The 24,846-nt window shown below is 43.6% G+C and overlaps 1 protein-coding gene across 28 annotated transcripts in view; it reads right to left on the reverse strand.

The window, feature by feature from the left end:
* CDK5RAP1 (CDK5RAP1 mitochondrial tRNA methylthiotransferase) overlaps positions 1 to 24,846 on the reverse strand; it is a 41,965-nt gene that overhangs the window by 5,264 nt on the left and 11,855 nt on the right. For 14 of the 28 annotated variants that reach the window (XM_065522996.1, XM_015457936.3, XM_074005042.1 and 11 more), the window contains 6 exons: positions 23,566 to 23,686; positions 16,373 to 16,603; positions 9,716 to 9,813; positions 8,433 to 8,488; positions 6,239 to 6,369; positions 2,633 to 2,782 (listed from right to left, as the gene is read on the reverse strand). In XM_065522996.1, coding sequence (XP_065379068.1) covers positions 2,633 to 2,782; positions 6,239 to 6,369; positions 8,433 to 8,488; positions 9,716 to 9,813; positions 16,373 to 16,603; positions 23,566 to 23,686 — 787 coding nt within the window. Of the gene's footprint in view, positions 1 to 2,632; positions 2,783 to 6,238; positions 6,370 to 8,432; positions 9,472 to 9,629; positions 9,814 to 16,372; positions 16,604 to 21,882; positions 22,013 to 22,693; positions 23,687 to 24,846 lie in introns of all 28 variants that reach the window. The other 14 variants (XR_012419271.1, XR_012419263.1, XR_012419268.1 and 11 more) reach the window with 10 other exon arrangements.

Genomic DNA, 24,846 nt, shown 5'->3' on the forward strand with positions numbered 1-24,846 from the left:
AGGAGGGTCAATGTGAGCCCAGGGAGTTCAAGGATATAGTGAGCTATTGTTACACCACCACACTCCAGCCAGGGCGACAGAGCGAGAGACTTTCTCTCAAAAAATATAAAAAATAAATAATAAAATCAATTAAATTGAGAGTTCAGGTTCTATGATTTGAAAAAAACCAAGTGTAAAAGAACATTCATGAGACAAACAGGGAAATTAGAACACTGAACAAATATTTGATAATATTAAGAAAGCTGGAAGTGCTCTGGAAATCTAAAAAGAATATTAAGAAACTGTTGTCAATTATTGTCAGATATAATAGCACTTTGTTTATAATTTTTTTAAAGTCTTTATCTTAAAGGCATATATACTGAAGTATTTACTGAAGAAATATCTTTTTTTTTTGAGATGGAGTCTTGCTATGTCACCCAGGCTGGAGTGCAATGGTGTGATCTTGGCTCACTGCAACCTCCGCCTCCCAGGTTCAAGCAACTCTCCCACCTCAGCCTCGTGAGTAGCTAGGACTACAGGTGTGCACCACCATACCTGGCTAATTTTTGTTTTTTCAGTAGAGACGGGGTTTCACCATGTTGGACAGGATGGTATCGAACTCCTGACCTCAAGTGATCCACCCACTTCAGCCCCCGAAAGTGCTGGGATTACAGGCGCAAGCCACTACGGCCAGCCTCCATGTCTACATATGTTTAAAATTCTCCATAATGTAAAAAAAAAAAAAAAAAAAAAAGGCAGAGCAATTATAGACGCTGGAGATAGAGCTGTATCAAATACTGACTCTGCCACACACTAGCTGTGTAACCTTAGGGAAGTTATGCTCTGTCTCTAAGGTCAGTACCCTCCTGCACAAAAGGGAGCTAATAACAGCACCTTTCTCCAAGGACAGTGGTGGCATTCTGTGCTGATGGCCATAAAGTGCACAGTTCCTGGCAGACAGTAAATGCTGAGTGATGTGAGCCATTATCATCTTTTCTGCCACTCTGGACATAGCAACTTGGTGTTTTAAATTGGCCATGTCTGGAGGAAAGAAAGTCTCCTCTAAGAGAAAGCAATGACTCCAACTGCTAGCCTTGAAAAACCTATTTATTCTCTAGCCCCAAGTAAGTAATGGCTATGTTGGATGTTTAAGAAAGAGCTTTGTGGTCGAGAGCAGTGGCTCACACTAGTAATCGCAACTCTGGGAGGCCGAGGTGGGTGGAGTACCTGAGGTCAGGGGTTTGAGAGCAGCCTGGTCAATATGGTGAAATCCTGTCTCTACTAAAAATACAAAAATTAGCTGGGCATGGTAGTGGGTACCTGCGATCCCAGCTACTCTGGAGGCTGAGGCAGGAGCATTGCTTGAGCCTGGGAGGCAGAGGTTGCAGTAAGCCAAGATCGTGCCACTGCACTCCAGCCTAAGCGAAAGAGTAAGACTCCGTCTCAAAAACAAAAACAAAAAAAGGCCGGGCATGGTGGCTCGTGCCTGTAATCCCAGCACTTTGCGAGGCTGAGGTGGGCGGATAACTTCGAGACCACCCTGGCCAACATGATGAAACCCTGTCTCTACTAAAAAAAATGCAAGAATTAGCCAGGCATGGTGATACACACCTGTAATCCCAGCTACTCAGGAGGCAGAGGCAAGAGAATCGCTTGAACCTGGGAAGCAGAGGTTGCAGTGGGCTGAGACTGTGCCACCGTACTCCAGCCTGGGCAAAAGAGCGAGACTCCACCTCAAAAAAAAGGCCGGGCCTGGTGGCTCACACCTGTAATCCCAGCACTTTGGGAGGCCGAGGCGGGTGGATCACGAGGTCAGGAGATCGAGACCATCCTGGCTAACACAGTGAAAACCCGTCTCTACTAAAAATACAAAAAATTAGCCAGGCATGGTGGTGGGCACCTGTAGTCCCAGCTACTCGGGAGGCTGAGGCAGAAGAATGGCGTGAACCCAGGAGGCAGAGCTTGCAGTGAGCTGAGATCTTGCTGCTGCACTCCAGCCTGGGTGACAGAGTGAGACGCTGTCTCAAAAATAAATAAATAAATAAATAAATAAATAAATAAATAAATACTTTTTTGTGTGTAAATCTAACAAAACATGGACAAAATCTGTATATTGAAAACTACAAAAACTTTGATTTAAAACATCAGCCTGGCCGGGCGCGGTGGCTCAAGCCTGTAATCCCAGCACTTTGGGAGGCCGAGGCGGGCAGATCACGAGGTCAGGAGATCGAGACCATCCTGGCTAACATGGTGAAACCCCGTCTCTACTAAAAATACAAAAAACTAGCCAGGCGTGGTGGCGGGCGCCTGTAGTCTCAGCTACTTGGGAGGCTGAGGCGGGAGAATGGCGTGAACCCGGGAGGCGGAGCTTGCAGTGAGCCGAGATCACGCCACTGCACTCCAGCCTGGGAGACACAGCGAGACTCCGTCTCAAAAAAAAAAATAAAATAAAATAAAATAAAATAAAATAAAATAAAAAAATAAAACATCAGCCTGTAGTCCCAGCTACTTGGGAGGCTGAGGCAAGAGGATCACTTGAGCCCAGCAGTTTGAGTCCAGCCTAGGCAACATAGTAAGGAAAAAAAAAAAATCAAAGATCTAATGTTCTGAAACATAAAAAACAACATAATAACACAAACACATATGGCCTCACCCCTTCCACTAGCACCAGCTGGGTACAGCCCACAGAGATCTGATTGGCTTTTGTTGCTTCTTCACGGAAGACAGTGATAAGTTCCTCCAAACGCCTTAATTTTACTTCTTCCGGGACATCATCCTTCAGCCTATGATATGCCCGTGTCTTCTATTAAAAAAAAAAGAGGAAACAGAGGTCACCCAGGACTTGTAGAATCTATTCTTAATGCACAGAGGGACACCATGTTCATTCTACCTACAAGTTACAGACACATGTACAGAAACCCAAGCCAGAGCCAAGAGCTTTCTCTGACTCTGGGAGCATTCCAAGATAGAAATGTAGTGGAGTCACATTTTTGCAAGGGTTAAATTCTAAATTTAGCACATGAAAATCACAGACTCAAAATTACTCTTCATATTTATCCTAACATTACACTTATACATATACCAAATGGCTCATATACACTAGGTTACTCAGCAGCACTATTTATAAAGACATAAGATGCAATGCAGCCTAAATGTTTCATTAGGCAAGTAGTCACAGAAATTATGGTTTATCTATACAATGGAATATTGTGCAGCTATTAAACAGAATGATAGTTCTATATGTACTAATGTGGATTGTTCTCCAAAATCTACTGTTACTTGAAATAAGCAAAGTACAGATGAACACATATAACTTTGGTGTAGACAGAATACATACAGGCATGCTTATGAAAACATGAAATATCCTCAGAAAGTTATAAAAGAAATTGCGAAGAGTAGTTGCCTTAAGGGAAGGAACTAAAACATTAGGCAACCTAGGAAGAAGGAAGAACTACTCATGTACACCACTTAAACTTTTGAATTTTATACTACAAGCATGTATTACCTAGTCCAAAAGAAAAAAGGGAATTTATCCTTAAAATGCCTTTAAATCATTCAAAACCACAGTGTGTATATATATCTATATGGCATGAGCTCATGCTCAGTACAGCTGGAGAACCACTGAGCTAGACAAAAGTATGGAATAAAAGGAGTATCTATATACCAAAGTCTGGACATTCAAACCAGTCTGCCTTGAAGAGAAGATCCACAGAGGAAAATGGAGAATCCTAAACATATTGCAGAGTTTACTCCATTCTGTCTACTAACAACAATAACTTACCTCTGTTGTGCATTTACTATGCATGAAACACAACTGTAACTGCTTTAAACATATTATCTTACTTAATCCCCAGAACAACCCTATGAGGTTGGTACTAATGTTATCCCCATTTCACAGATGAGGAAACCAAGACATTTGCCCAATGTCACACAGTTTTTGTTTGTTTTTTGTTTTTGTTTTTGAGACAGAGTCTCGCTCTGTAGCCCAGGCTGGAGTGCAGTGGCACGATCTCAGTTCACTGCAAGCTCCACCTCCCGGGTTCACGCCATTCTCCTGCCTTAGCCTCCCGAGTAGCTGGGACCACCACGCCCAGCGAATTTTTTGTATTTTTCGTAGAGACGGGATTTCACCATGTTGGCCAGGATGGTCCCGATCTCCTGACCTCGTGATCTGCCCATCTTGGCTTCTCAAAGTGCTGGGATTACAGGCGTGAGCCACCGCGCCCAGCCAATGTCACACAGTTATTAAGTGGCAGAGGCACAATTTGAGTGCTTGCTCTCATTCACTAGGTTCTTGATTAAGTTCCTGTAACCTTAACCCTAACTTAGGAATTCAGTCCCAAAGTGAACATTCATATTCACTGACCATAGGATGCTTCTCCCACATGCTGAAAACCCATTTCCCATCCCCAGGATTATTTTTTTTTTTTCTTTTTTTGAGATAGGGTCTCACTCTGTTGCCAAAGTGGAGTACAGTGACACAATCTTGGCTCACCACAGCTTCAACCTCCCAGGCTCAAGTGATCCTCCCTCTTCAGCCTCCCAAATAGCTGGGAACACAGGCATGTGCCACCAAGCTTGGCTTTTTTTTTTTTTTTTGTAGAGACAGGGTCTCCCTGTTACCCAGGTTGGTCTGAAACTCCTGGGCTTAAGTGATCCTCCCACCTCTACCGATCCTAGTATTAAAAAGATTTTCTCAGGCCAGGTGCAGTGGCTCACGTCTGTAATCTCAGCACTTTGGGAAACCAAGGTTGGCAGATCACGTGAGGTTAGGAGTTGGAGACCAGCCTGACCAACATGGAGAAACCCTGTCTCTACTAAAGATACAAAATTAGCCGCGCGTGGTGGCACATGCCTGTAATCCCAGTTACTCAGGAGACTGAGGCAGGAGAATAGCTTGAACCCAGGAGGCAGAGGTTGCGGTGAGCTGCCATGCCATTGCACTTCAGCCTGGGCAACAAGAGCGAGACTCTGTCTCAAAAAATTAAAAAAAAGAATTTATCTTGGGAGGCTGGGTGGATCACGAGGTCAAGAGAGCAAGACCATCTTGGCCAACATGGTGAAACCCTGTCTCTACTAAAAAATACAAAAATTAGCTGGGTATGGTGGCATGCACCAGTAATCCCAGCTACTCAGGAGGCTGAGGCAGGAGGATCGCTTGAACCCAGGGGTGGAGGTTGCAGTGAGTCAAGATCACACCTCTGCCCTCCAGCCTGGCGACAGAGCGAGACTCTGTCTCAAAAAAAAAAAAGAATTTCTCTTGCATATTTGTGATGTCCATGGAAAGAAAGCAAAATAGAAACTAACAGTTCCTCTGAAGCTTCATCTCTCCAAAACAATAAAAGAGACATGAATAGATACATACGTCGGCACAGTTACGCTGTCCACAGAACACTATGCAGTGGCTTTAAAACAAATGAATTAGTCGAGGTGTCATGACTCACACCTTTAATCTCAGCACTTTGGGAGACCGAGGGGGAAGGACTGCCTGAGCAAGACACTGCTTCTTAAAAAAACAAAAAAAATAGTTTGGTTGATGGCAGCTCAGTAACAATGACAATGAAGTCATGGGTTCAGTCATTCGTCAGCCAGCTTTTCTGAGACCCCTGGCCACAGGGGCCTTCAATCTCCTGCCCAAACACAAGCACACTGCCACAAAGGTGACTGAGGGAATGAGGAGTGAACCATGCAAATCCATGCCTACAATCAAGAAAATGACAGTCAACCAGGACTATCCTTCTCTGCAGGAAAAGTGCACTAATCTCTCCTTTCCTAATCTCCTTCTGCTGTGTTTTCCCGGGAATCTGTTTTGTTTCTTGGGAAGCTTCCAAGTGAGTTCACTTGCCTAGGAAAACAGAAATGAGGAACCACTGAGGATGGTTGCGAAGATGACCAGGGGCCCCGGTAAAATAAATCACACCTGCAAACCAAAAAGGAGTTCTGCATGTTAAGAAACAATCTTAGATTTCTTATAAAGAAAAGGTTTTCTCCTTCCATATTCAAATTGTAAACAATCTAAACATAATGTTAAAATATTTTAATGAAGAGGAATACTGGCACAGTAATCATGTATCACCAAACTGCTGAACTATTTCAAAGAGTAGACAGAGTGGACTAGAAAAATGAAAGGAAGTAAATCGTAAGAGCCTGTGGTTTCTCAAGGACTGCCTTGCCACCACTCTCTCTTCTGCCCGGATCTCTACAATCACCTCCAAACTGGTCAGGAATGATGTCAGTGCTCCCCAACCCCAGGACTCACCTGTCTCATGCTGTAGGCAAAGAGGAAGCCCATGTTGTACTGAACTTCCCGGAGCAAAGAGACTGTCTGGACGTGATCTTCCTCCGTCTCACCACAAAAGCCAGCAATGAAGTCGCTGCTGAGGCTCACACCTGTGACACACAGCAAAGGATGACAGGTCACTGCTGTTTACCTTCAAGGGAGGCCTTTGGCATATGTGAATTACAAGGGAGGGATAGCAACTGTAAGGCCCTCCCTAGGACATTCAGCCCATGCATAAGTAAAACAAATAGTCAGTACAGAGTAAGGCAAGATGGGCCTCTTCATCCACAGCATTCCATGACAGAGACCAGCTTCTTGGCCTACATTTCCCCTAAGCACTAGAAAAGGTATTTCCACTTCCAGTGCTGCATTTAAGGACACAGTAGGAGTCCACATTTTCATTTCAGTCCTTCAGTTTTTACCAGTGAAAAGCTTGTGGTGTTTCATACAAAAATGTATTTCTGAATTTGGTTTCATACAACGGTCATTTAAGACAGTAGTAGCGGCTGGGTGCAGTGGCTCACCCCTGTAATCCCAGCACTTTGAGAGACTGAGGTGGGCGGATCACTTGAGGTCAGGAGATCGAGACCAGCCTGGCAAAACCCCATCTCTACAAAAAAATACAAAAATTAGCCAGGCATGGTGGTGTTCAACTGTAGTCCCAGCTGCTCAGGAGGCTGAGGTGTGAGGATCACCTGAGCCCAGGGAGGTCAAGGCTGCAGTGAACTGTGTTCATGCCACTGCACTCCAGCCTGGGCGACAGAATGACAGCCTATCCCCCCCAAAAAAATTATTCCAATGACCCAATGAGGTGAGTACTATTAACTCCATTTTACACATGAGAAAGCTGCAGCCCAAAGAAATGAAGTCACTTATCTGCTACCACACAGCCTGTAACAGTGGAGCTTCGCCCATAGTCACATACCTGGACTCCGCATTACCCTGCCCCAACAAAATGAAAGTCTTTGTGCATAAAAGTTACAATAATTAGGCCGGGTGCAGCGGCTCATGCCTATAATCCCAATACTTTGGCAGGCTGAGGCAGGCAGATCACTTGAGGTCAGGAGTTCAGGACCAGCCTGGGCAACATGGTAAAACCCGTCTCTACCAAAAAAAATACAAAAATTAGCTGGGCGTGGTAGCCTATAGTCTTGGCTACTTGGGAGGCTGAGGTACAAAAATCGCTTGAACCAGGCAGGCAGAGGCTGCAGTGAGCCGAGATTGCACCACCACACTCTAGCCTGGGCAATAGAGCAAGATTCTCTCTCAAAAAAACAAAAAACAAACAAAAAAAAACAAAAAAAACCAGTTATAATTAGAAATTTTGGGAAAAATGTATACACCCACAACCAAATCTAAACTAAAAGACTACAGACTATTTTATTAGGAGGAAGAGGACAGAGGAGAATATAGAATAAGATAATATGAAAGGAATTATCTTTAAAATTTACAGTAATAAGTTGCCATAAAGCTAGTTAGAAAAAGTACACATTTTAAAAGATATCAATTGCTCTCAAATCAGAACTAATTTAGACATAACTTTGTCACCGTACAAGATGAGATAAGGTCTTTCCTCTATGTCCAGAAATACAAAGACCATAGAAAAGGAGTTTCTATAGCCTCAAGACCACAAGGTCATCCATACCTGAGTATTTCCAGCAGGACTAAGACAACAAAAAGTCAGAAACACATAAAAGAAAGAATACAAAGAGAGAGAAAGAGAAAGAAGAAGAGCACAAGAAGTATGAAATTGTGTCACAGCCAGGCGCAGTGGCTCAAGCCTGTAATCCCAGCACTTTGGGAGGCCGAGACGGGCGGATCACGAGGTCAGGAGATCGAGACTATCCTGGCTAACACGGTGAAACCCCGTCTCTACTAAAAAGTACAAAACACTAGCTGGGCGAGGTGGTGGGCGCCTGTAGTCCCAGCTACTCGGGAGGCTGAGGAAGGAGAATGGCGTAAACCCGGGTGGCGGAGCTTGCAGTGAGCTGAGATCCGGCCACTGTACTCCAGCCTGGGCGACAGAGCGAGACTCCGTTTTTTAAGAAAAAAAAAGAAAAAAGAAATTGTGTCACAAGGAAATGCCAAAGGTGATGACAGCTGCCTGTATCTAACAACAAGGCTGGTCACTGGTAGAGTAACATGCACAGCAGAATGGGTTTCTTAAATGTACCTGGAATAGATTCTCTGATATGGTGAACTAACTCCACATAAGCTTCTCTTGAATATCTGCAATAAAGAACAAAAGGAAAAGGCCTACATAAATCCAATCTTTTTAAATGAATGCTACAAAAAGATAACACTATGAATTCCCACGTGTAATCACTTCTCATCCACATGGCAGGGCACACAAGTAGATTAAAGTATCCAAAAGAGCCCTTTTGATCCAAGCTGTATCTTCTAATCTAATCTAGAGCCTATGGATTTTTATTTCAAGGACATAAACTTTTTTTTTTTTGAGACAGAGTCTCACTCTGTCTTCCAGGCTGGAGTGCAGTGGCACAATCTCAGCTCACTGCAGCCTCAAACTTCTGGGCTCAAGTGATTCTTCCACCTCAGCCTCTCAAGCAGCTGTGACCACAGATGTGCACCACCTACACCAGCTAGTGTGTGTGTGTTGTGTGTGTGTGTAGAGACTGGGTTTCGCCATGTTGCCCAGGTGTGTGTGTGTGTAGAGACTGAGTTTTGCCATGTTGCCCAGGGGGTTTTGTGTGTGTGTGTAGAGACTGGATTTTGCCATGTTGCGCAGGGGTGTGTGTGTGTGTGTGTAAAGACTGGGTTCCCCCATGTTGCCCAGGCTGGTCTATTCTCAAACTACTGAGCTCAGGCAATCTGCCCACCTCGGCCTCCAGATTAAACATTTTAGAGGACCTCTAGAACACTATGCCCTGTGGAAAAAGACAAAGCACTAATTCCATACAGCTTGCCTTGAGACACATTCTCCCTTCAGTCTCATCTGTGTAATACTTATTATTCTCAAAGTGAACACATAGAGTGACATTTAAATTCTAAGATGTAACAAAACCTTAATGTTAACATTAAAGAATTAAAATCTCAGAGTGTGCCACACCATAGATGCTTAATTTAAAAAAACATACTAAACAGTGAAAATGGGTGACCCAGTCCTTAGCCTATGCTTATGGAATTAGCAGAAGCAAGCTCCAGTGCTCCATAGCTTAGTCATACAATAAATACTCACTGGCACACAGTAGCTGCTCAGTAAATATTTACGTTTTTTAAACTACACAGTGAAAATGGGTGACCAGTCCTTAGCCTTTGCTTATGGAGTGAGCAGAAGCAAACTCCAGTGCCCAGTGGCTTAGTCATACAATAAATATTTACTGAGCAGCTACTGTGTGCCACACACTACGCTAGGTTCTTGGCAACAAAGACACTGTTTGGTCATTAAGGAAACATGGAAAAGTGGGGGATGCCCCCTCTCCAAGCAAGTCTGACCCCCTCCTCATGGCCTCCAACACACGGCTGCTTCCACTCTGGGCTGGTAGGTGGATCTGTTTACAGATGTTATCTCTCTCATGAATCAGCTGCAGAACCTGATGAAACAGAACACATTATAGGTAATCAAAATCTCACCAAAGAACCTTACAGAAAGCAACATCGCTCTTACTATGTATCCTCCAAGGTTAATTTTCACATAATAAAGAGGCTAATTAAACCAAACACACAAATCACCTATTCCCTAACTTTTGTTCAAGCCCCCTTCTGTTGTCCCAGACATTTCACCTAATGGCATCTCTGCTTTCAAAGAGTAGAGAGAAGAAGCCGGGCGCGGTGGCTCACGCCTGTAATCCCAGCCCTTTGGGAGGCCAAGACGGGCGGATCACGAGGTCAGGAGATCGAGACCATCCTGGCTAACACGGTGAAACCCCGTCTCTACTAAAAATACAAAAAAAAATCAGCCGGGCGTAGTGGCGGGCGCCTGTAGTCCCAGCTACTCGGGAAGCTGAGGCAGGAGAATGGCGTGAACCCGGGAGGCAGAGCTTGCAGTAAGCCAAGATCACGCCACTGCACTCCAGTCTGGGTGACAGAGCAAGACTCCATCTCAAAAAAAAAAAAAAAATTAAAGAGTAGAGAGAAGCAAGCAAGCAGAGGTCAGATTAAAGCCATGGAGCTGAATACAGGTAGTGCTGACACTAGGGTCAGCAGGCAAAGAAGGCAAAAATGGCACTTCTCTCATCTAGCTTACAACAAACTAGTCACTTTCTTTTTTTTTTTTTTGAGACAGAGTTTTACTCCCTCACCCAGGCTGGAGTACAGTGGTGCCATCTCAGCTCACTGCAACCTCTGTCTCTTGGGTTCAAGCGATTCTCCTGCCTCAGCCTCCCTAGTAGCAGGGATTACAGGTGCGAACCACCACGCCTGGCTAATTTTTGTATTTTTAGCAGAGACGATGCTGCCCAGGCTGATCTAGAAATACTGACCTCAAGTTATCTGCCTGCCTCAGCCTCGCAAAGTGCTGGGATTACAGGCGTGAGCCACCATGCCCAGCCCAAACTAGTCACTTTTAAACATACCATCAGGCCAGGTGTCATGGCTCACCTCTGTAATCCCAGCACTTTGGGAGGCCAAGGCAGGAGGATTGCTTGAGGCCAAGAGTTCAAGACCAGCCTGGACAACACAGCAAGGCCTTGGGTCTATTTTTTTTTTAATTTTTAAAAGAAGAAAAAAGGGGGAAAAAAAAAAGATGCCATCAAAAAACTGATACTAGGGGAAAATATTTGAAAACACATTGACAAAGGATTTGAATCAAGAATACATAGAGGCTGGGCGTGGTGGCTCACCCTTGTAATCCCAGCACTTTGGGAGGCTGAGCTGGGCAGATCATTTGAGGTCAGCAGTTTGAGACCAGCCTGGTCAACATGGTAAAACCCCGTCTCTACTAAAAATACAAAAATTAGCTGGGCATGGTGGTGTGCACCTGTAATCCTAGCTACTCAGGAGGCTGAGGCAGGAGAATCACTTGAACCCCGGAGGCAGAGGTTGCAGTGAGGCCAGATCACGCCACTGCACTCTAGCCTGGGTGACAGAGCGAGACTCCATCTCAAAAAAAAAAAAAAGAAGAAAGAAAGAAAAAAAGAAAAAGAAAAGAAAAGAAAACATAAAGAGAATGGAGCCCAGTCTCTCTCCTCCATTGCAAGAAAGGCCGTTTTGCAGTGGTCAAAAAATTAAAGGATATATAAAGAACTTTTACAACTGAATAAGAAGACAATCCAGAGGAAAAAAGATGAAAGTGGGGGCCAAAAGAAAGACATTTCACTGAAACCAAAAACCTCCAATAGAAGGTTTCAGATGCAGGCTTACCTACTCCATGCCAGGCCCTGTGCTAAGTACCTTTGACACAACACAGGCATACCTCAGAGATATCACAGGTTTGGTTCCAGATCACCACAATGACAAGAATATTACAATAACGTGAGTGACACAAATGTTTTGGTTCCCCAGTGCAAATAAGTTATATTTACTCTATACTGCAGTCCATTAAGTGAAAACAATGTACATACCTTAATTTCATTATACTTAAATTTTTTTAAATATATTGAGATAGGGTCTCAGTCTATCGCCCTCACTAGAGTGCAGTGAAACCATAGCTCACCCCAACCTTGAACTCCTAGACCAAGCGATCCTCCTGCTGCAGCCTCCCAAGTAACTATGACTACAGGCATGTGCTACGATGCCCAGCTAATTTTTTTATTTAAAAATTATAGGGTCAGGCGCAGTGGCTCACACCTGTAATCCCAGCACTTTGGGAGGCCGAGGCGGGAGGATCACGAGGTCAAGAGTTCAAGACCAGCCTGGCCAACATGGTGAAACCCCGTCTCTACCAAGAACACAAAAATTAGCCAGGCGCGGTGGCACGCGCCTGTAGTCCCCACTTCTTGGGAGGTGAGGCAGGAGAATTGCTTGAACCCGGGAGGCAGAGGTTAAAGTGAGCCAAGATCATGCCACTGCACTCCAGCCTGGGCGACAGGGCAAGACTCAGTCTCGAAAAAAAATAAAAATAAAAATTATAAAGTTGTTATGTTGCCTGGGCTGGTGTCCAACTCCTAGGCTCAAGTGATTCTCCTGCCTCAACCTCCCAAAGTGCTGGGATTATAGGGATGAGTCACCACACCCACCCTTAGAATACTTTATTGCTAAAAAAAATGCTAACGATCATGTGAGCCTTCAAGTGAGCAATGGTGCTGGCTGCTGATTGATCAGGGTGGTGGCTGCAGAAGGTTGAGGTGGCTGTGACAATTTGTTAAAACAAGACAACGATGAAGTTGGCCATATCAAATGACTCTTTCATGAAAGACTGCTCTACAACATGCGATGCTATTTGATAGTATTTTACCCACAATAGAATATTTATTCTATAATAATATTTTACCCCAATAGAACATCTTTCAAAACTGCAGTCCTCTCAAACCCTGCCACTGTTTTATCAACTAAGTTTATGCAATATTCTAAACACTTTGTTGTCATTTCAATAATATCCATAGCATCTTCACCAGGAGTAGATTCTATATCAAGAAACCATTTTCAGGCCAGGCACGGTGGCTCATACCTGTAATCCCAGAACTCTGGGAGGCCCAGGTGGGTGGATCACTTGAGGTCAGGAGTTCAAGACCAGCCAGGCCAACATGGCATAACCCCATCTCTACTAAAAATACAAAAATTTAGCTGGGCGTGGTGGCAGGTGTCCATAATCCCAGCTACCTGGGAGGCTGAAGCAGGAGAATTACTTGAACCTGGATGCAGAGGTTGCAGTGAGCCAAGATTGCAACACAGCACTCCAACCTGGGCGACAGAGTGAGACCCATCTCAAAAAAAAAAAAGAAACCATTTTCTCTGCTCATTCATAAGAAGCAACTCCTCATTCATTGAAGTTTGACCATGAGATTGCAACAATTCAGTCACATCTTCAGGCCCCACTTCTAATTCTAGTTCTCTTGCTATTTCCACCACATCTACAGTTATTTCCTCCACTGAAGTCGTGAGCCCCTCAAAATCATCCACGAGTGTTGAAATCAGTGTCTTCCAAACTCCTATTAAATGTTGACATTTCGACCTGTTCCCATGAATCATTAATGTTCTTAATGGCATCTAGAATGATGAACTATTTCCAGAATGTTTTCAATTTACTCTGCCCAGATCCATCAGAGAAGCCATTATCTATGACAGCTATAGCTTTATGAAATATATTTCTTAAATAAGAATCGATCTTATATAAAAACTAAAATAATAGGGCTTGAAAGTTGAAATTACTCCTTGATCCATGGGCTGCAAAATGGATATTGTGTTAGCAGGCATAAAAACAACACTAATAATCTCTCTGTACATCTCTATCAGAGCTCTGGGATGACTTAGGTGCATTGTCAATGAACAGTCATATTTAGAAAGGAATCTTTTTTCCTAAGCAGTAGCTCTCGACAGTGAGCTTAAAATACTCAGTTAACTAGACAAGCACAGTAGCTTATGCCTGTAATCCCAGCACTTTGGGAGAATGAGGTAGAAGGAGCACTTGAGTCCAAGAGTTTGAGACCAGCCTGCGCAACACAGGGAGACACCAACTCTACAAAAAATTAAAAATTAAATATTCAGTAAATCATGCTATAAACAGGTGTGCTATCATCCAGGCTTTGTTCCTCTATTTATAGAGTACAGGCAGAGATTTAACATCATTCTTAAGGGCCCTAGGATTTTCAAAATGGCACATGAGCACTGGCTTCAACTTAAAGTCACCAGCTGCCCTGGCCCCTAAAGAGAGTCTGGCTGGGCGCAGTGGCTCACGCCTGTGATCCCAGCACCTTGAGAGGCCTAGGTGGGAGAACTGCTTGAGGTCAGGTGCTCAAGACCAGCCTGGGCAACACAGTAAGACCCCATCTCTAATTTTTTTTTAAAGAAAACAAAAGAAAGTCAGCCTGTCCTTTAAAGCTTTGAAGAATGGCACTGACACTCTTCTCTAGCTATGAAAGTCCCAGATGACATCTTCTTCCAATAGAAGACGGCTCATTTACACAGAATAACTGTTGTTTAGTAGAACCACCTTCATCATTGAGCTTAGCTAGATCTTCTGGATAACTTGCGCAGCTTCTACATCAGCACTGTGGCTTCCCCTTGCACTTTGATGTTAAGAGAGATGGCTTCTTTCCTCAAACCTTGTAAGTCAACCTCTGCTAGCTTCAAACTTTTCTTCTTCAGCTTCCTCACATCTCTTGGCCTTCAGAGAACTGAAGAGAGCTAAGGCTTTACTCTGGATTAGGTTTTGGCATAAGGCAGTGCTGTGGCTTCTTTGATCTTCTCTTCAGATCACTGAAGCTTTCTCCATATCAGCAAAAAGGCTGGTTTGGGTTGGTGGGTTTTTTTGGTTTTTTTTTTGAGATGAAGACTCACTCTATTGCCCAGGCTGGAATGCAGTGGCACAATCTCGGCTCACTGCAACCTCTGCCTCCTGGGTTCAAGCAATTCTCCAGCCTCAGACTCCCAAGCAGCTAGGATTACAGGTGTGTACCATCAAACCCAGCCAATTTTTCTATTTTTAGTAAAGACAGCATTTTGCCATGTTGGCCAGGCTGGTCTAGAACTCCTGACCTCAGATGATCTGCCCACCTTGGCCTCCCAAAGTGCTGGGATTAAAGGTGTGAGCCACCACACCCAGCCAAAAGGGCTGTTTTGTTTTCTTATCATGCATGTGTTCAGTGGAGTAGTACTTTTAATTTCCTTCGTAAACTTTTCCTTTGCATTTACAACTTGGCTGGTTGGCATAAGAGGCCTTTCAGCCTAGCTTGGCTTTCAACATGATTTCCTCAGTAAGTTTAAACATTTCTGGCTTTTGATTTCAAGTGAGAGCTGTGCGACCCTTCCCTTCACTTGAGCACTTTAGAGGCCACTGTAGGGTAATTAAATGGCCCAATTTCAATATTGTTGTGTCTCGGGGAATAGGGAGGGCTGAGGAGAGGGAGAGAGATGGGGGAATGGCTGTCAGTGGAGCAGTCAGAACACACACATCATTTATCAGTTTAGGTCGCCGTCTTATGTGGGTGTGGCTCACAGTGTCACAAAACAATTTTAAGAGTAACATTAAACAGCAATGATCACAGATCACCATAACAGACATAATAATAATGAAGTTTGAAATACTGTGAAAATCACCAAAATATGACACAGAGTCGTGAAGTAAGCACATGCTGTTGGAAAAATGGTGCTGACAGACTTACTCAGAGTTGCCACAAACCTTCCATTTGTTAAAAATAACTCCATAGTATCTGCACAGTGCAATAAAACAAGGTATGCCTTTGTATCTATTTCACAACAACCCATAGCAGGAGGTAACTGTTAACGCCTTATTAACCCCATTTTACAGATAAAGGTAAAAAGCTGAAAACATCACATGCTTGCTGGTAAAGCAGTGGAAGAGCTGAGATTTGAACCTGGGTCTGTCTGAGGCAAAAGTCTGGGCTGTTTCCCAGAGCACCACACCACCTCCTTCCTGTCCGCCCCATACCACCATTACCACCCCATCACCATTATTACCACTCAGCTGCCCACTTTGTAACGAACCCTCTCTGTATAGCCCTCACGGTCCTGCAGGCGGTCTTAACCTCCGCTGAATATCAGTCCTACCTCCACTCCCACCTTGGCAGACTTTTTTTTTTTGAGACACGGTCTTGCTGTGTCACCCAGGCTGGAGTGCAGTGGTGCGATCTTGGCTCACTGCAGCCTTGACTTCCTGGGCTCAAATGATTCTCCCACCTCTGTCTCCCAAGTAGCTGGCACAACAGTCGTATGCCACCTCACCCAGCTAATTTTTTGTAATTTCAGTAGAGACAAGGTTTCCCCATGTTGCCCAGGCTGGTTTCTAACTCCTGAGCCTAAGCAATCCACCTGCCTCAACCTCTCCAAGTGTTGAGGTTATTGGTATGATCCCCATGCCCAGACACTGGTGGACTTTAAATCTTCAAAGGACCAGCAGATCCAGAGGGTGATGCAGCAATACCCCACAGGATCCCTGAGCAGGACTCCAGGTCTCTGTTGCCTCCCTACTAGGTCCAGCCTTTGGCATGCTCAAGAATACTAATATCAGTTTGTCACAGCTAACCTGATGCTCACCTCATCGGGAAAATCCTTGGGGTGGGGAGAGGTAAAACGGATCCTCATTTCAGGATCTACTCTGGAGACCTGATCCAGAAGATGAGCAAAACGAAGTCCTCCTTGCTTGGCTTTATAGTTGGTGGTAAAGCCACGGCTGAGATTGGTAGACACTGCATTGTTGAACTGGACCTCTGAATTGTCCCGAAAACTATTAACATTCTGACCAAGAAGTGTCACTTCTTTCAGCCCCTAAACATGGGAAAATATATTGGAATTTTAAAACTTTTGGGTAGCTTCATAAAAAAACACTAATTAAAAATTAGCTGCAATTAACACATCTTTTGTTTTAAACAAAAGAAAAATCAAACCTACCAAGAGACACCGATAAATGTGTTGTGTCTATAACCTGATAATTTCAAGCTTAGACATCTTACCTAAAGAGCTAAAACTCATAATGAAGCCTTATGTAAAAATTAATCTTCAAAACATTATTTAGAATAGAAGAAAAACTGGAAACAAACTCAATAATCAACAATAATGGTTACTTTATGATAGATCTGTCATTTGAATGTTATACACCATGACTATATAAAGTATTCTCACCAAAAATATTTAACCTAAAGTAATCAAGCTTTTACACCTAACTTCCAGTTACCAGAATTCAGGGAGATATATTAAATGACAACATGAGGAAAAAAAATCAGACAAAGGAGACTCATGTCTGATTTCTTCAAAAAGTTAATGCATCATTCAAAGCAAACAACAAAAAAGTAAATAAAAGAACTGTTTTAGATTTTTTTTTTTTCTTCTTCTTCTTGAGACAGGGTCTCCTTCTGTTGCCCAGGCTGGAGTGCAGTGGCATGATCATAGCTCACTGCAGCCTCAACCTCCCAGGCTTAAGCAATCCTCCTGCCTCTACCTCCCAAGTAGCTGGGACTACTTTTTTTTTTTTCTTTTGTAGAGAAGGGATTTCACCATGTTGCACAGACTGGTTTTAAACTCCTAAACTCAAGCAATCCTCCCACCTCAGCCTCCCAAAGTGTCTGGCTTAGATAACTATTGATCTTCATATATATGATAACGATACCATGGTTATAAAGAGAAAAATTGTTACTCATAGGAGATGCATACTGAAGTATCTAGGGGCAAGTGTCCTGAGGTCTACAAATTACTTCAAATGGTTCAGAAAAAATACATTTATGGGTGCATGGAGATATTACGTTTTTCTATTATACTAGTCTTTCAATGTTAACAATCACGTTTTTCTATTATACTAGTCTTTCAATTTGTCTGTTTGAAATTTTATATTATAGGCCGGGTGCAGTGGCTCACTCCTGAAATCCCAGCATTTTGGGAGGCTGAGGTGGGCAGATTACAAGGTCAGGAGGTCGAGACCAGCCTGGCCAACATGGTGAAACCCCATCTCTACTAAAAATGCAAAAAATTAGCTGGGCGTGGTGGCAGGTGCCTGTAATCCTAGCTATTCAGAAGGCTGAGGCAGGAGAATCACTTGAACCCAGGAAGTGGAGGTTGTAGTGAGCCGAGACCATGCCACTGCACTCCAGCCTGGGCAACAGAGTGAGACTTCGTCTCAAAAAATAGAAATGTTGGCCGGGCGCGGTGGCTCAAGCCTGTAGTCCCAGCACTTTGGGAGGCCGAGATGGGCGGATCACGAGGTCAGGAGATCGAAACCATCCTGGCTAACATGGTGAAACCCCGTCTCTACTAAAAAATACAAAAAAATAGCTGGGCGAGGTGGCGGGCGCCTGTAGTCCCAGCTACTCCGGAGGCTGAGGCAGGAGAATGGCGTAAACCCGGGAGACGGAGCTTGCAGTGAGCTGAGATCCGGCCACTGCACTCCAGCCTGGGTGACACAGCGAGACTCCGTCTCAAAAAAAAAAAAAAAAAATAGAAATGTTATATTATAAAGTTTCATAAATAATGGTTGCTAGAAAAGACTTGTTTTGTAACTTTGTTTTGACATAATTTCAATTTACAAACTGCAGTATTAAAAGAATTCCCATATACTCTTTACCTGAATTCATCAAATGTTAACAATGCTCCCCATTTGTTTATCACTCACATTCAGACACTCATATACACTCTTTCAACACACATATGACTACATTTTTTTTTAAGCCTTCTGAGAAAAAGTCGCAGATATCATATTCTTTTACTCCCAAATACTTTAGTACATATTTCCTAAAAACAAGGCATTCTCCTATATAATTTCAGGACAATCATCAAAATCAGAAATATTGACACAATACTATTATCTAATCTACTTTCCATAAATCAAATGTTACCAATAGTCCAAATAATGTTCCTTTTTTTTTTTTTTTTTTTTTTTTTTTTTGAGACAGAGTCTTACTCTGTCACCCAGGCTGGAGTGCACTAGCGCGATCTTGGCTCACGGCAACCTCCATCTCCCAAGTTCAAGTGATTCTCCTGCTTCAGCCTCCTGAGTAGCTGGGACTACAGGCGTGTGTCACCACGCCCAGCTAATTTTTTGTATTTTTTAGTAGAGACAGGTTTCACCATGTTGCCCTGGCTAGTCTCAAACTCCAGAGCTCAGGTAATCCGCACACCTCAGCATCCCAAAATGCTAGGATTACAAGTGTGAGCCACCACACCCGGTCCAAATAATGTTCTTTATAACATTTTTTTCCCTGATCAGAATCCCAATCAAGGACCATGCAATGCATTTAGCTGTCATAACTCCAGTCTCCATAAAGGCTATTTATTTGTGTAAGTCATTCTCTTATCTAAAAAGTAGGATATACTAAATGCAACGTGAATCCTGGATTGGATCCTGGAAACGAACTAAGACATTAGTAGAGAAACAGGCAAAATCCAAATCAAGTCTCAAGAGAGTTGATAGTAACACACCAATATTAATCTCTTAGTTTTTGTTTTGTTTGTTTTGTAATAGAGACAGCATCTCCCTGTGTTGCCCAGGCTGGTCTTGAACTCCTACACTCAAGGCACCCTCCTGCCTTGGCCTCCCAAAGTGCTGGGATTACAGCACCAAAAAACGTACCAAAGAAAGATGGTAACGCTCGAGGAGACTCTCTTTGCAACCTTCCTGTAAACGTAAACTCATTCCAAAACAAAGAGTTTATTTATTAAAAAGTAGGACATAAAACTAAGTAAAATACACACACATATATAAAAAGACATACAAACCAAATGCAGAATGACTTAAGGAACAATTAGGGAAGTCTGAATAAGGATGAACTGGAATGAGACGGTATTTAGCAATTTTTGTTAATGTCACTGGAAGAACTAATGGTATTAAAAATATTCTTGGCTGGGCGTGGTGGCTCATACCTGTAATCCCAGCACTTTAGGAGGCCGAGGAGGGTAGATCACCTAAGGTCAGGAGTTCGAGACCAGCCTGCCCAACATGGTGAAACCCCGTCTCTACTAAAAATACAAAAATGGGCCAGGTGCGGTGGCTCACGCCTGTAATCCCAGCACTTTGGGAGGCTGAGGCGGGCAGATCACCTGAGGGCGGGAGTTCGAGACCAGCCTGATCAACATAGAGAAACCCCGTCTCTACTAAAATTACAAAATTAGCCGGGCGTGATGGCACATGCCTATAATCCCAGCTACTAGGGAGGCTGAGGCAGGAGAATCACTTGAACCTGGGAGGCAGAGATTGCGGTGAGCCGAGATCGTGCCACTGCACTCTAGCCTGGGCAACAAGAGTGAAACTCCGTCTCAAAAAAAAAATAAAAATAATGAGCTGAGCGTGGTGGCGCATGCCTGTAATCCCAGTTACTCGGGAGGCTGAGGCAGGAGAATCACTTGAACCCAGGAGGCGGAGGTTGCAGTGAGCTGAGATCGCACCATTTCACTCCAGCATGGGCAAAAAGAGTGAAATTCCGTCTCTAAATAAATATATAAATAAATAAATAAAATAAAAATATTCTTTAGCAGTGCATGGTAGTGCATGCCTATAATCCCAGCTACTCAGGAGGTTGAGGCAGGAGGATCACTTGAGTCCCAGAGGCAAAGGTTGCAGTGAGCCAAGATTGTAACACTGCACTCCAGCCTGGGCAACAGAACAAGACGCTGTCTCTCAAAATAAATAAATAAATAGGACAGGCGCGGTGGCTCACGCCTGTAATCCCAGCCCTTTGGGAGGCTGAGGCGAGCGAATCACCTGAGGTCAGGAGTTTGAGACCAGCCTGGCCAACCTGGTGAAACCCCATCTCTACTAAAAATACAAAATTAGCCAGGTGTAGCAGTACACACCTGTAATCCCAGCTACTTGGCAGGTTGAGGCAGGAGAATCACTTGAACCCAGGAGACGGAAGTTGCAGTGAGCCAAGATTGCACCATTGCACTCCAGCCTGCGCAAAAAAAGTGAAACTCCATCTCAAAAATAAGTAAATAAATAAATAAATAATAAAAATATTTTTTAAAAAGAGAAAATATCCTTATTTTTTAGAGATGCATATTTAAGGGTGAAATGACATGCTCTACTTTGAAATACGTTTTCAATAAGAAAAAAATAAATGAGGCCAGGCGTGGTGGGCTCACACTTGTAATCCCAGCACTTTGGGAGTCCGAGGTGGGTGGATCACTTGAGCTCAGGAGTTTGAGACCAGCCTGACCAATATGATGAAACCCCGTCTCTATTAAAAATACAAAAATTAGGCCAGGTGCAGTGGTTCACGCCTGTAATCCCAACACTTTGGAAGGCCAAGGCGGGCGGATCACCTGAGGTCAGGAGTTGGAGACCAGCCTGACCAACATGGAGAAATCCCGTCTCTACTAAAAAAATACAAAATGAGCCAGGCGTGGTGATGCATGCCTATAATCCCAGCTACTTGGGAAGCTGAGGCAGGAGAATCATTTGAACCTGGGAGGTGGAGGTTGTGGTAAGCCGAGATCACACCATTGCACTCAAGCCTGGTTAGTAATAAGAGTGAAACTCTGTCTCAAAAAAAAAAAACAAACACAAAAATTAGCCAGGTGTGGTGCCAGGCACCTATAATCCCAGTTACTCAGGAGGATAAGGCAGGAGAATCACTTGAACCCGGGAGATGGAAGTTGCAGTGAGCTGAGATCACACCACTGCACTCCAGCCTGGGCAACAGAGTGAGACTCCATCTCAAAAAAAAATGAAAAATAAAAGTAAATGAAACAAATATGGCAAAATGCAACAATTGTTAAAATTAGGTGATTGTTAGCTGGGGCAGAGGGGTCATTGTACTATTCTCTCTTTTCTGTATATTTAAGTATTTTTCATATAAAAAGATTTAAAAGACTTCTTATAAAAGCTGCTTACTTAGAAGACTTCCAATGGATAATCATTGTTTGAATGAATAAATGGACATTCTGGTAAAGGCACAATATTCTATACTCTTTGCAACTGTAGTCTAAAAATCTAAATGAAAGAAAAAAATCTTAAAAGTTACTATACAAGCGAAATTATTAAGTGACTAACAGATACTTTAAAATACAAGTAAAATCTTAATTTTCCACAAGTCTGTGGCCTTGAATTCACTAACACTCACTTCAATGTTATTAAGTTCCTTCTTTTACAGGCAAACGGCCTAGGAAGGCTGGTTAGTTTTGTCACCATCTCAATCTATTTCAACAGAATGTCTCTATCTTGAAGGAGTGAGTTTTGGTACCGAGGGAGAGCTGGAAGGCGAGAGGAAGGAGACAACTTTAGACCAGGAAGCACTTTGAGAGGTGAGGTATGGAGAATGCCTCACAGAGCAGGGGAACAGCTAGGGGCCAAATCAGGGAACTGATTATCTGGGAGTGGGGCAAGAGAAGACAGCACTGCCAGAATGTGAGGATGAAAGCCAACTGGTGACTTAGAAGTGAAGCAGGGAGGCCAGGCGTAGTGGCTCATGACTGTAATCCCAGCACTTTGGGAGGCCAAGACAGGATGATTGCTTGATCCCAGGAGTTCTAGATCAGCCTGAGCAACATAGTGAGACTTAATCTCTACAAATAATTTAAAAATTGGCAGCCGGGCGCGGTGGCTCAAGCCTGTAATCCCAGCACTTTGGGAGGCCGAGACAGGTGGATCACTAGGTCAGGAGATCGAGACCATCCTGGCTAACACGGTGAAACCCCGTCTCTACTAAAAAAATACAAAAAACTAGCCAGGTGAGGTGGCAGGTGCCTGTAGTCCCAGCTACTCGGGAGGCTGAGGAAGGAGAATGGCGGGAACCCGGGAGGCGAAGCTTGCAGTGAGCCGAGATCGTGCCACTGCACTCCAGCCTGGGAGACAAAGCGAGACTCTGTCTCAAAAAAAAAATAAAAATAAAAATAAATAAAAAATAAAAATTGGCTGGGCATGGTGGCACCTACCTGTGGTCACAGCTACTTGGGAAGCTGAGGTGGGAGAATCGCTTGAGTCCAGGCAGTTGATGCTGCAGTGAGCTCTGACCATACCACTGTACTCCAGCTTGGGTGACAGAGTGACAGCCCGTCTCAAAAATAAAAAATAAAAAAAGAACTGGAGCAGAGGCTACCCTGGCCCCCTCCCATGATTCCTGTGCCAAACAAGTTAGGAAGCAGGGAGACACCACTGGAAGGAAAAGCCACCATATTCCCACCTATTGTCCTCTTCTGCAGGGGTAGCAGATTCAGGCCTGGGGCTAAGGAAAAGACCTCCTCAGAAGCTGAGGACCAGCTCCCAGTGGGAGGAAAAGGAACAGATCTCCTCTGTGGCTTCTGATCCGCCTTAGTCCCCTCATTTATTCTGTTCCTCAACTAGTGAGCTGGATCAGTGATAAAATGAACAATAAATCTGGGAGTTTTTCCTGGAAGAGACAAATACCTAATTCCTCGAAAACTTAGCTATGTGCCAGGTAATTAAAAACTTTTCCTCCAATTCTTCTAATAACCCCGCAAGCAAGGTATTCTTTTATTCTCTTTTCATAGATGAGGTAAATGCATTACAACAACAGTTAAATTGACATGCCTAGAAACCAAGCCAGAATTCACACTCCATCACCTGACTGTAAACCCATGCCTTCTCCATCCACTGTGCTGCCTCCACAGTGGAGCTCTATAATTTATGGGCAATAAACCAATGATGTACACCCAAGTAGTTCTTTCTGGCCAAGCATGGTCCTAAACTTTAATAACTCAGAGACGCACAGGCTCCAAAACTACAAAGGTTATCCTCATCCTCCCTCAAACATGCTCACAGCAAGAAAGCCTGGAGAACTCTTCACCTGCTCAGAAAGCTTCTTCACTTCCTCTAGAATAGAGGCAACAGGCCGACTCCTCTCCCTTCCCCGGGTGAAAGGAACAATGCAGTAGCTACACATGTTGTCACAGCCTCGCATGATCGACCTGGAGAAGAAAGTACCAGAACTTAGTAACAGTAGCAAGGTGTACTGGTGTGACCCAAGGAGCAGGTCTCAGCTCTAATGGCATTATTCTTTGGCTCTGAATCCTCTTGCCACAGTGCTCACACTGGATCAGTCTGATATCTAAGCACTAAAGTAGACCTTTTTTATCTTTAAAAATTGGTATCTAATCACAGAATACAAACCAAACTATAACCAGTGGGACAGTGGCCAGCCTTGAGGAAGCACAGCGGTGAGGGGCTCGAGTACACACTTACCACACCTGGACTTTCTACTGTTTGTTTTGTTTTGTTTTGTTTGAGACAGAGTCTCACTCTGTCACCAGGCTGGAGTGCAGTGGCTCAATCTCAGCTCACTGCAACTTCCACCTCCTGGGTTCAAGTGATTCTCCTGCCTCAGCCTCCCAAGTAGCTGGGACTACAGGTGCCCGCCACCATGCCCGGCTAACTTTTGTATTTTTAGTAGAGATGGGGTTTCTCCATGTTGGCCAGGATGGTCTCAATCTCTTGACCTGGTGATCCACCCGCCTCGGCCTCCCAAAGTGCCGGGATTTACAGGTGTGAGCCACTGCGCCCGGCCCCTCTACTGTTTTTAAATTCTTTTTTCCAGACAGCCTAAATACATTTGTACCTATTGTTTTTATGAGTATATTATCTGGATTTTTTACATCCAGACCAGAAAAAAATAAATGTTATAAAATGTTTGTATGTGTGTGCGTATAGGGCAAGGAGACTCTGGATTTAAAACACAGAATTCTGCATTTCTCACGCATTCCTGATCCAACTGCTAGATATCTAAGCTAAATCACTCTCTTTAATTCACATCCTGCACGTGAAAGCCTTAATCTATCTGAAGGAAATAATTACGGATATGTATCAAAGACGTTCACTGAAGAATTACGTAATAAATGTTAGCTATTATTTTTACTAAGCATTCCAACAAGAGAATATTATACAGCCATTAAAATAAACAGAGGTTGACAAACTTTTCTGAAAAAAAAAAAAAAAAAAGATAGTAAATATTTGAGACTTAGCAGGCTATAGTCTCTGTCCCAGCTATTTAACCTTGCTTTAGTGGCAAAAGCAGCCAGAGACAATATGTAAATAAATGGGCATGCTTGTATTCCAATAAAACCTTATTTAC

Source organism: Macaca fascicularis, chromosome 10, assembly GCF_037993035.2.
Source record: "Macaca fascicularis isolate 582-1 chromosome 10, T2T-MFA8v1.1".
Classification (NCBI taxonomy): domain Eukaryota; kingdom Metazoa; phylum Chordata; class Mammalia; order Primates; family Cercopithecidae; genus Macaca; species Macaca fascicularis.